Source organism: Grampus griseus (genome assembly GCF_964374135.1).
Source record: "Grampus griseus genome assembly, chromosome: 13".
In the NCBI taxonomy this organism is placed as follows: domain Eukaryota; kingdom Metazoa; phylum Chordata; class Mammalia; order Artiodactyla; family Delphinidae; genus Grampus; species Grampus griseus.
The window spans coordinates 13,759,237-13,772,636 of NC_139007.1; the positions used below are offsets into that span (position 1 = coordinate 13,759,237).

At 33.9% G+C, this 13,400-nt stretch overlaps 1 protein-coding gene across 3 annotated transcripts in view; it reads right to left on the bottom strand.

Moving 5' to 3' along the window:
- PHIP (PHIP subunit of CUL4-Ring ligase complex) overlaps positions 1 to 13,400 on the bottom strand; it is a 125,516-nt gene that overhangs the window by 51,927 nt on the left and 60,189 nt on the right. For all 3 annotated transcript variants that reach the window (XM_082668553.1, XM_082668552.1, XM_082668551.1), the window contains exons 16-17: positions 5,106 to 5,234; positions 3,276 to 3,501 (exon numbers count right to left, since the gene is read on the bottom strand). In XM_082668553.1, the coding sequence (XP_082524679.1) occupies positions 3,276 to 3,501; positions 5,106 to 5,234 (355 nt within the window). The remainder of the gene's footprint in view (positions 1 to 3,275; positions 3,502 to 5,105; positions 5,235 to 13,400) is intronic.

Genomic DNA, 13,400 nt, shown 5'->3' on the forward strand with positions numbered 1-13,400 from the left:
GTTGTCAACATAAAGAAGGTGATGAGATAGAGAAAATGGGGAAGGAGAGAAATGGGAACTACCTATGGTGAGTCAGAAAAGTCAAAAGAGCCCACTTTGAAAAGCATTTGAGTGAGACTTGAAGAAAAAAAAGAATTAGTCACCCATGTGAAGAGCTAGAAATACACTCTGGACAGAAGGTAACAGCTAATACAAAAGCTCTGAAGTAGGGAGGAACTTGGTGTATTTTAACCCATCCTGCTTTTCCAACATCAATTCTCACCCACACCAGTGATATGAGACTACCTGACTCTTTTACTCTCGTAATAGGATATACACCTTTATGCTTTGGAGCTTTTGACCACTTCAAGTACAAATGTGATAAATGCTAACATCCTTCAAGCACCAAGAGAAATGGCATCTCCATATTTCCTATGTGAAATCTTTCCAGACTACCCCTGAAACACCTAATACAATGCTATGTAATAGCAAATGCTATGTAAATAGTTCCCTGCAAGTAGCAAATTCAAGTTTAGCTTTTTGGAACTTTCTGGGGTTTTCTTCCCGAATATCTTCTATACGGGGTTGGTTGACTCCACAGATGCTGAATCCAGGAATACGGAGGACTGACTGTGTACATACCTTAGTACTCAGCCCAATATAGAAAGGAAGCCCACTACTTATTAGTTCTTCAAAAGCATGAATTTTCTTATCCATCTTAACATTCTAATCCTAAATCTAGAACAATGCTAGGCATATAAAGATGCTCAATCCTGCTGAACAAATAAGAAAATGTTATGTTATGAGATATATGAAAGGCATTGCCACAAGAGGAGAGAAAACAGCAATTAATATCGGGTGTGTGGGAATGTAAGCAAGGACTTGATGCGATCAGACTTTTAGAGTGGGTTAGTAAGATACAAAGTATATTCTGAAATGAAGTAGCAGTAGTATGAAGGTATAAGAAAAGAGGAAATTACATGTATTAAGCACATAAGGTTATTTCATTTTATAAGAGAAAACTAAAATTCAATGAGATAAAATAACTTGACCAAGGTCACAAAGCTACAAAGTGGTAAAAGTGAACAGAGGTAAAAATTAAAATGCCTATGGACGCCTCTTTCCTGGTATACTGGTGAGAAAACATCTCATGTTTGAATCTGACACAGCTCAAGTTTACAACTGAGAAAACATTTAAAGTGTATTGTTCAGTGTAGATATAACAAAACTGCACTCAAACCAACTTATTACAGTATCCAACATGTATGTTTACCTAACTCTATCTCCCCAAATAAATTTTACTACAGATCCAGATTTGAAAATAGAAACATAATTAGAAATGATGCTAAAATTTTTTCAAAAAGTATTTTTCTTTTGTTCTATTTCTGTACCTGGCAAGTCTAAAATAACGAAGGAAATGATATTTACCCTGAATTCTGTGAGCTACTAGAACACTTAAAAATTCTGTGACTCACTGTGAAGCCATAATTATTGCTCTGGGTTCTCTTGTAGCCCAATACTATAACTGGTGTCTATTTCATTTTCAAGATCAAGTCCACTTGTTACTCTAAGGGCAGCTTGGCATGGAAGAAAGAACAATGGACTGGGAGTCAGAGCTGGATGTGAGTCCCTACGATTCCGTGTACTTTAACTTGAACAAGACATAATGTCGTTAAATTTTCATTTTCTCAATTTTTAGAATTGGGACACCACAGATAAAAGGATTAAATGAGTGTTATTTATGAAAGCCCTTTAAAAACTGTTAAATGAAGGGAAGAATAATCACGATAATTAAATAGCACTGATATTTTAATAAATGAGTCCTTTTCTTATTTCCCTGTGCCTGAAATCCCAGCCTAGGTACCTGACTAGACCTGGGAAAGATCTGATTCTTGCCAGTTCCCCACTAAGGGAATGAAGACATTTATCTTAATTTCAGTCCTATGACCAAGACTTCTCTAACAATTGTGAATTCCCTAATCTGAATGCCTGCCTAGATTTCTCAAATCCTGCCTTTTCTTGGATTGAGTTCATGCTGTGTCCACGTACTGAAACATTTTAGTTTCACATACTCTAGATTCTTTATTATAATTTCACATGCCCAACCCTTTAAGAAAATAAGAGATGATTGATTTTTCTGTGCTGCTTACAGATTCTAAATTCATTATTTAAAAGTTAACTCATTATATATTACATCCCATAATGTCCTTCATATCTACTTAGAAGTTTTGTCCATTTATGCTAGTTGAGAACCTAAACTGTTTTCATAAACATTTTTCTAGTCTAAAATATAACAAAGATTCATAATTGCAAAACTGGTTTAACTTTCTTTACAGTCCTTCCATTTATTTTCACTTAATAAATTAGTGCTGTTCTTCTTGCCAAAAGCAGGGAAGAAGCCTGTAGACCTTGTCTCCATTTCAACTCCCATTCGATTCTTCAACTAATTCAACTTTCACCCTCCATTACTTCACCCTCCAAAACAGCAACACTTTTCATTCCTATCTTAAATTTCTTAAACTTTTAAAAGTTGATCACTTCTTAAAACAATCGTTAACGTGAACAGGCTATCTAGTCTTTTATTTATTTTTAATATTTATTTATTTATTTGGCTGTGCCAGGTCTTAGTTGCGGCATGCAGGATGGGATCTTCGTTTGTCGCATGCAGGAGCTTTCAGTTGCCACATGCGAACTCTTAGTTGTGGCATGTGGGATCTAATTCCCTGACCAGGGATTGAACCCAGGCCCCCTGCATTGGGAACGCAGAGTCTTAGCCACTGGACCACCAGGGAAGTCCCCTAGGCTATCTAGTCTTATTCTCTCTCTCACATCATACTATTATTTGCTTTAATAATTATTCATAATTTTTAACTATGTATTTGTTTATAACTGTTTACTAATCTAACTCACTCCACGAGAGCAAGGATTGCATTTGTTTAGTTCACTGCTGAATACCACAGCTTAGCAAGTGTCAGTGACAGAGGAGATTCACAATGTATGTTACTGAATGAATAAATAAATGAACTGACTCATCTCATACCAAATATAGACTTACCCTATTAGTCCTCAGAAGGTTATAAATAGATATAGACCAAAATTATTGCTTTAAACCTCCAATGCTTCTTAACTGTCTTGCAATACTTAAGCATTATTCAAAGAACTTTAAAGAATTATAAAAATCATTTTACTTCTCATCTGTTCAAAACAATTAAAAACAAAGTTCTACCCAATTATCAATTTTATAAGATTTCAATAGGAAAAGGAAAATTTAGCATGGAATTAAAATGAGCATTTACCTGAGGAAGTTACCCCCATCTGAGGGATGAGTTGCTCCTCCCTGCAATTTTCACGACCAGGAACTAATCTCTGATATCTTGATGGATGAGGGTTACCATCGACATCAACCAAAAAAGGCGGCGGCATCAGATGAGGTGCTTGCTGTGTCTGTTCATCTAATACAAAATTGTTGGCATCACGGATAAGGGGCCGATAATCACTGTGAAAGAACATTTGATCTGCTATCTATAAAAAGAAAGGCCCATAGAAGAATGGACAAAGAAAAATTTATCATTATAGATTTCTAATGGAAGGCAAACATTTTAATATAAATCATGGTATTAAACAATAATATAAAAGAATATTATTTTCTTGAATTAACTGTAAATAAATCTTTGTATGTTCTACATTAAATTTTACGATTAGAAAAGTAGCTGCTTTGACTTGAGGATACAGGGTGGGGGAAGGGTAAACTGGGACAAAGTGAGAGAGTGGCATGGACATACATACACTACCAAATGTAAAATAGCTAGTGGGAAGCAGCCGCATAGCACAGGGAGATCACATAGAGGGGTGGGGTAGGGCGGGTGGGAGGGAGGGAGATGCAAGAGGGAAGAGATATGGGGATATATGTATATGTATAACTGATTCACTTTGTTATAAAGCAGAAACTAACACACCATTGTAAAGCAATTATACTCCAATAAAGATGTTAAAAAAAAAAAAAAGTAGCTGCTTTAAAGTTTCCCTGGAATAGAAAGAGACTGTATTCATAAAAAAAAATTTAAAATAAGTTACGTAATTTCAAATTAAATGGTAAAATTAAATCTAGGCATAAATCTTTCAGCAGTACTTTTACTTTCCCAGGGCTATCATGCTTTATCTTATCTTTAAAATTACTAAATATGGTAATTATTTGTTTTAGCACTTTGCAACGAGAAATCAATTTATTCTCTGAATTAAACTCTTTAATGAAACCACTCATACAATTTAAGAAAATCCGTAAGTATACAGTAAGCATGGTTTATATAATAATAATATAAAAAATTAACGACATGATTTTCTAGGAGAATAAGCATTTTCTCTAAAATTTCTGAATATAAAAATTATTAACATGAACTCATACCTGACACATCTGTAACTTTAAATTTTATCATTTACTTTGGAATTTCTTAAACCTGAACGCTTCAGTTTTTACTATGATAACCTTTTAAACAACTCTACCACAGATAAACAATTTAAATCTTTTAGTCACTAATCTCAGATAGGGCCTTTAATATTTAAAAATATTAACTACCATCACAGTAGGTCATACATTTTTTACTTTTTTTTTTTTTTTTTCTTTTGCTGCAGTACACGGGCCTCTCACTGCTGTGGCCTCTCCCGTTGCAGAGCACAGGTTCCGGACGCGCAGGCTCAGCGGCCATGGCTCATGGGCCAAGCCGCTCCACGGCATGTGGGATCTTCCCGGACCGGGGCACGAACCCATGTCCCCTGTATCGGCAGGAGGACTCTCAACCACTGCGCCACCAGGGAAGCCCAGGCCATACATTTTTTTGAGAACCACATAAAAGCCACAGAATTGTACCGCAGACAAATGTATATTCTCCATATAAGTAAAACATTTTACAGAATTTCAACAAATCCCTCTATGGACATCTCCAACACCCATCTTATATACCCCAACCTAAGAACTGCAATCTAGACCTTTCTAGCAGGCTAAGTAAAACGTTATTTCTTCTGAAATATAAAATTATCACTTCCCTCCCCAAAATACAACCCCTAAACATCTATGGATTTAAAAACAACAAACAACTATAAGGAGTAGATATACAGTCATAGTACTCTACCTTGTCATATTTGCTACTGGAGCCAAAGCCAAAAATTAAAAGATGTCCATGAGAGTCTGTGCATGCAAAATGCTGCCCATCAGGAGAGCATTTGCAGTCAAATACTGCACCATGTCCTTGGCCTTCAATCTGAAATGTATTTAACCAACAATCAGAAAACTGCCATTAAAATATAAAGAACTGGCTGGTCACTATTGTTACTAAAATTCTATGATAAAAGATATGTAAGTATATATCCTAATGAAGTGAAGATATAACAAACACAGTATAGTAACAAAATTTGTGAATATTCATGAAAAGTGCCAGATTAAAAGCCTTGAAAAACAACGTATTATCTTTATCCATAGACCGGACACAAGTCAGGAAATAAAACACCACCATTCTCCCCCACCCATAGTTCTGCTTCATGTCTGTAACCCGGATTTAAAATGAAATTGCACCTTACAGTCCATCTCATCTGCATTTAATCAAGCCCTTTCAGCAAAGGCTGACAATGTGGAGTAACTGTAGCAATTTTTTGGTAACTCTTGAAGTAACAGCCAGAGATCACTGCTCACAAGACACTAAATTTTTCTTCTTGGTAATAAATTCCCTTGATGGTCTGACTCATTTTTTAAATGGTGAATTTCAAAGGTTAAAGAAAAGGTTTTTTTTACCTGATAATTGTTTTCTGTTTTCCAGTTCCATTAATCCAGAACGAATGGGTTTCTCCCTGCAACCTGTCAATCAAACAGAGGTGGCCAATCACCACTCTGAATTTTTTTGCTCTCAGTGCTTCTTCAGACTATGTTCCAGTTGAAAACTTCTTTAGCAGTGTTCTGAAAGAGGTAAAAATTCTACCCTATCTAAAGCACAACTAGGGACTGAATTTCAGAAAACAACTAAAATAGGGAGTTGACTCCCTAACAAATAACAACTAAGGATGATTTTCAACAAATGTGACTGGATTTCTGGATTAGCAGAATCGGAACACACACACATTATCAGGTAAGAAATACCTCCTCTCTGTTCCGGTATCCACTGATCTAGAACAAATTGGTTTTATTAGTAATATCCCAATATCCCAGTAAATGCTTGGAAAAGAGAGAAGTGGTAATTTTCTTTCTTCAGTGTTAAAAATATGGCACAGGGATGAATGTACAGTTCACCAAGTACAGAAGTGAAATTAAAATTTTGAAGAATAGTTGATTTTTCAAGGAAGGTTTGCATTTTGGTCAAAAGAGAAAATATTGTTCTAAAAGAAAGGGCTCTGCCTAAGAAGTTTATATAGTACCACAAATGGGATTACCTCAAAAAGAAAACTAATTTTTCCTTTGGCTTGTTGAAAAGAAGGAATGAGCACACAGGTGTTTATTAATGCTGTTTTGAACGGTGATAATAATGGAAAAGAAATAAGAATAAATTTCCTTAAAATTTAATCACATGAAAGAAAACTGGTGAAGTAATCTAACGTCTAATACACTAAAAGACATAACATAAAAGCAAGAAAATGAGTAAGTGAAACAGGATCATTTCTTGGTTGTGAAGAAAGTTGGAGGATACGATAACAGAGAAAGGGAACTGATTCGAAGTCTACTTTAAAACTGTTCAAAAATAAGAAAGAACTACTTCTCTAGATTAACCTAAGGGCATTACTAGCTATATAGCTTCGTATTTTCCAAAAACGAAAGAATATAAGCGAAATGTCAGGATTCACATCTCTATTTTTCAGTGTTGTCTAGGGAAATAAAAAGTTACATGAACTGTTATAATACCTAATCACACGAACAAAGTTTAGCTCTATATAGAATTTTACATAAAAAACTCAAGACCAAAGAATTAAAAGTGTCTTGGCCATGTGTTGTTAGATGTTTTATTTACCTCAATTCACTCAAAATTTCACAAAAGGCAGAGAAAAAAAAACAAAAAAACCCCAACTACTTTATAAATCTAATATAATAAATGCTCCCAGAACTGTAATACTATTCTAAGTTTACAATTCTAAGTATACGGTAGAACAGAGGAAGAGATCTGAGAGTCTGACTCAGCAATGCCAAAGTATGTCTGATGGATGTTCATAAGCATGGTATCCTTTATATAATGTTTAGACCATCTTGCTCTACATTCTTCTTTTGGGGAGGTGGCGGGTGGGGGGGAGTGGTGGTGAGGATTAATCAACCCTATACCCATGCTACCTACCAATGTTGCCACATTTACTGTTGGTAGAAGATCTCTGAGAGAATACTTGGGAGAGGCAGAACTTCTAAAGCTCTAAAACAGCAAAGAAAAAATAGCAATCCTATTGAAGATCACTGTGTTGCTATACAATAACACATGCCACTGTGAGTATGGCAGGATGGTACAAATTCTCGTGGTATAAGCCATCTGTATAACTCCAGAGTGACTTTTATATGGAGAATATGAAAGTGTATTTCAAAACTACATTATTTGGATTAACTATTAAAGAAGACAATGGATCTGCTTTACTTACAAACCAACTAGAAAAGGTGCCCATAACCTTACTATGTAAAATGCCAAATTTATCTTCAGAAAAAGCTCCTCAGATAATAAACAGCCCTAACTACAAAATGCCATCTAGCCTTTCCAGTTGATCAAAGTAGGAAAATATTTTACTTTCCTATACAGCTAAATATACCCTAGCTATTTTTATGATTTATGCTATAATTAACTAAGCCAACCATTAAAAATAGTTAAATACTTCTCTCTGAAAGGGATTTCATCTTCTTAAACCAGGGTCAGAATATTTATGACTAAGAATTCTTAAAGAAAAAATTTAATAATGAAGGCACTATTTGAGTATGCATGTGTAACTAAAAAGCAATGAGGTTTACATTCAAAAACTAAAAGGAAGAAAACATCCTTTCTATTCATATTAAAGTTACATGAACGTATATATTATAAATCAACTACACTTCAATTAAAAATACATTTAGATAAAAAGGTATATGAACCTATCATAAAATTAAATGCTCAATAGAAAAAGTCAACATAAAATTTAACATTGTACATAACTTATGCTAGTACTTATAGCATGCTCTAGTAAGTTTAAAAACAGAAAGAAATGAATAATAACAAATTTTCAAAATCAGTGAATTTTAGATGAACTATTCCCCTAATAATATCAAGTATGCTTGCTAAACATTATTTGGGACATATGAAAACAAAGACCACATAATAAAACTCATACTTGCTAAACCACAGTAAGGAAAGCAGAGAAAATCCATGAGGTAATATTCACTAATAAGTGTAAAAATTTCAAGAAGAATAGGAGTTAAAAGAAAACAGAAAAATACATTCAGTGACTATGATAAGGTTATTTTGTTTTGTTTTTTAAAGTAAGGGATGAAAAGACCAGACAAGTTAAAATAATGACTCCTTTGTAGGAAAATTCTCATACTGACTAAAGAATTCTAGAAATATTTCCAAGAAATGAGCAGCACAATCTTGTTAGTTTAGAAGTTTACACTGAACTTGGAAAAAATTAAATCAATGCAAAAACTTATGAATTAAAGAGCTTTGATGATGACAGAATTGTCATACTTAATGAAGAATACTAGTACCCTTTTCAAGGCAGAATACAATCCACAACTTCTAATATAATTCTTGTGAAATAGAAAGATGAATAATTAAAGGAGACAGAAGACTGATGCCTAAGACTGAAGAGACCTCTCCTCTAGTAATGGGTAAATCACTTAATATCTCTGCTAAATGATAAAGGTCATTTAAATGATCACTAGAATCCTACCCACTTTAAAATCCTAACACCTAATATTCAGGAAGCCTTTTTTGGAAAAACTGGACAATCTGAAAATGAGGTATGCTAAAAGCACCAGAATACAGACTAAAATTATAGGGTCTAAATTACATCAATTGTGAGGAACACACAGAGATGAATATGAGAAGTATGTACTCCTAAAGGAACTCAACACAAATCAGGATGCTTAAAAAATTGGCTTTCTTAGGCAGAATCATCCTTTTATGGAATTATTCCAAGTCTATGACCACAGTCAATTTGGGGGTCTCATTCATTTTTTAAAATATACCATTGATTAGAAGGGAGTAAGTATCTCACCTAGAAAATACTCCACAATTTCAAATTAGGAACCTTTCAAAATATCCTAATAATTTTATGGGATAGATTCATATTCCAAGAATAAAAGAGCTGAGAAACTAAATTTATGCTAAGAATTACCCTTAGAAAGTCTTATGTATAAAGAACCTTTAAAGCTATCAACCTGGGGGAAAATAAACTTAATTAAGAATGTACCCTAGATACTGGAGATAGACATTGTCATACCTATGATTAAAATATGCTTAGGTCACCTTCTAATTACTACTATAGTAACAGTGTAAACCAAGAATATATCTTAAGGGAAGCTATCCACACTCCAACAGTCCAGGTGTCATCAAGTTACTTTAAAAGATTATTCCTAAATAAATGTTTACTTTAACATTGAAAATTCTTTAATTAATGGTAACATTATTACATATGAATTAAAGATAGCTATTTAAAATAAATGGTGCCAAGATAAATAAGTTTATATAAAAAAGGAAACTGTTGTAACTGACTTAATAAAACCAGTAGATATATTAAAGTGATTCTGAAGAATCAACTCTAATGTTCATCAAAAGAAAAATGTACTACTAAAATAAATAACTCATCTTCAAATTTAACACCATTTTGTTTACCCATATTCTGATTTCTCTGAGGGAAGTAATACTATTAATCAAGTCCTCCTTGAAACTGATTCTCCTCCTTTGGCCTCTCTGACATAGCATGGTGTCTTCCCAACACACTTTCTGGAGATTGTAATCTCCTCTCCATTCTGCTAAACATGACTAAGGTTGACCCTTAAATGATGAAGGAGGTTAGGAGCGCCAACCCTTTGCACAGTCAAAAATCCACATATAACTATATAGCCAGCCCTCCATATATACGCAGTTCCTCTGTATCGACGGTCTGCATCCCATGGATTCAACCAACCGCGGACTGGGTAGTACTATAGTATTTACTATTGAAAAAATCCGCATGTAAGTGGACCTGCACAACTCAAGCCAATGTTGTTAGAGGGTCAACTGTATTTCTAAATGTTTAGTTTTAAGCCCTCTACACTGTCCTCTCTATCTCCATAACATCTTTCTACACAGAAGACTACACTTCTTTCTCTCTACAACTAGCCTCTCCAAGTAGTCTATCTCCAAGTGCTGGCTGTCCATTTCCACAAAAAGTCCAACACTACGTCACAATAAACATATTAAAAAAATCCGTTTTCTTTCACATCTCTCATATTTCCATTAAGAGTATCACTGTTGTCAAGATCACCTAGGCTCAATACTCTTAACACATTTATTAAATTTTCTGTCACTCTCTAGCTCTAATCCTTCTATCATCACAGAACACCAAGTCCTACGTATGTTTTTCTTTCACAAATTTACTACCTGTTGCTACAATGTTTCATCATGACTTCACTGATGAAAGCAGATCTCCCCCACCTATCCAATTTCATACCTGAAACACTACCACTGGCAACCAAAATATTTTTCTCTTAAGTTTCTAGAATATAAAGTAATTCACCAAAACCCCCACTAGGTTAGCTATTCTTTATGTTTACAAGTAATTTGAGGGCACCAACAAGCCACTTCAATTTATGCTTTTCATTTTATCACCGATTTTTCAAAGTCTATTCCAGAAAAACTTTCCAAATTACTCTATGAACATGTCTTAACATTTCTTATTTGGCTATTTATATAATATTCCTCTTACTTATAAAATTATCTTCTGACACAACTGTTATTTATCTTTCAAGGCATAATTCCAATTCTTCCTCCTCTGACCATCCACCCTGAAGTTATCCTTACATTTTTAGATATACCAATTATCTTTTCTCATATGCCACACTACCACTTCAAACTATTTAGCCATACTTATCTTTTCAGGTGTATTTTATCTCCCCAACTTAACTGCAAGCTGGATTAAAAACAAAAACAAAAGAAGGACCACGTCCTACTCTTCCCATATTCTGTGTTTATGTACAAAATCACTCAAGTGTCTGCTAATCAAAATGTTTTCACCTGCATGTTTACATTCTGTAATTTTACATACTTTCCCTTATAACTATCACATCTCAAAATATCCTTGTGATAGCAACTCATGGAACATGTCAAAATTACTACATAAAAAAAAGTAATTCACCAAATATAATATAGTATGACAAGCTCACATTCATGGCAACAAATATTAAGATATGTTTTTGATATCAAGATACAGAATGAGAAAGAGACAGAATCTAAAGAACCCCAGAAACCTGAAAGAAAATGACAATAACTGAAGTTTATAATCAGAAGATTGAAGGTAATTTCTTATGCAGAGAGGCTGAAACAAAGAATGGAAGTATCAGAAAAATCCTTTTAACAAACAGAGTACAGGTATATGACATCCTGTTAGATGATGATAGATAGGTAATGAGATAAAAGGGAAGGAACAAAAGAGGGAAGGAAGGAGAAAAAGAAAGGAGAAAGAGAGATGGAGGAAGAGAGAGGAAGAGAAAGAAAGGTCTTGAAATCTTGATTCACAAGAGAACACGATATGAGATACACCTATTTCAAGCTTCTTTCTCCCTTTCCTAGATACATGCAGCTACAATTGTCCAAAACTAAACTAGAGGTCACACTGAGAACATGTTAATGTCAGAAGTATGCATGTGCAAAAATTCTGAGTGGTGGATTGGCAGCCTCTGCTTGTTTGGAACGTTGCAAGGAGAAATATATTGTTCTGGATTAGTGGACACTGGAACATTTTTTTAAAATCTCAAGTAAAAGAAAGGTTAACAATTATAAAAAATAAGGAAAATTTAATCAAATAAATGAAAACTGTTATTTGGAATTTACCCATGAAACAACAAAAGCAAAGCAAAAATCAAATTCAGTAAAATTGCTTTCTAGCCAGAGACACTGTACTCTTCAATTAAAATCAAAACCAGACAAAAGGCAACAAACTAGAGCTTTGAATAACATTACAGAAATAGAACGATATGGAGAGAAAGAGACAGACAGACAGACACAGCTAGAACAATAGAAATAGAGAAAAGAGAGCAGAAAAGATAAAGCAAAAGTGCCAGAGACATGAGGAAAGCTACAAATCCCCCTCCAAACATCTTTATTTTCTACCTAATAATAAAATGGCCTAGTACTAAGAAATTTCAAAGTCACTTTTCATATCTTTTCAAATTAAGTTAATACTCATTTCATTAAACTTGTAGTTAAAACTTAGCTGTACTATGATAAATTTAAAGGGAAAAAAGGCTATAAAAAACAACTTTGTATTTTAGGAACATTTATGGGTGTATTAAACTTCTAAACTTGCCCACCTCTTTTGGGGGAATGGGGAATATAATACAAAAACCCTCAACTTTAGTTCAGAGAGTTTGCACACATTTTCAAGTTATTCTGTGAAATAATTTATCTGCCTCTTAGCATTTAATAGGAGTTTACAGCCTTTTAACTAGAATTTAGAACAACTGTTATCAAAACAAGATGCCTCCTGTCACATCCAAAGACAGAACATGGGCTTGCTCAACTATACATCAATAGTTTGAAATATTCTTAATATACACTATCAGTCTTCAATAAAATATCCCAAAATACTCAACTTTTGCCCTGAATACTCAAGCTACATAGGATCTATTCAGCTGAAACATGAATAATTGACAGTTAGTAGACGAATGTAAGTAAGTATAGCTTAAGGCCTAGAATTTAGGTTTTTTAAAGAATAAAGTTATCTTATGTTCACAACGTTCTCTACAATATTCTCTTTAGCTTCTTTCTCTGGTTCATTAAAAAAGAGGAAAGAAAGGCTCGAGCCTTCCACCTTACATATTATGCTTTTCCAACAAATGCTTTTAGAAGTTTACATTATTTTATTTTTAGTTAAAGATGAAACAACAGAGGGGCAGGGGAGTGCAAGGAGCATGTATTGTCTATCCCATTTGATACCCTGAGTTATACCATATCATCATACACTTCTTACAAGTAACAAAAACAAACCCAGCACCCACCCCCAACTGCTTTTATCATTCAGATCCTCTATTAAGAGGAAAGCTAGCAATAAAAATGAGGAAAATAACCCCATCAGTTTGTCTAGACACCACCACCAGCAAGTTGAGAATTTATAAGATTTTGAAATGAAATGAATTAGGGGATTATGTAAGCATACAAGAAATTAAATATTTTTATCTCAACTCTCAATCTTAAATCTTTTAATCTGTTTACAGATTTAGGTGGTGCTAAAATATTTTA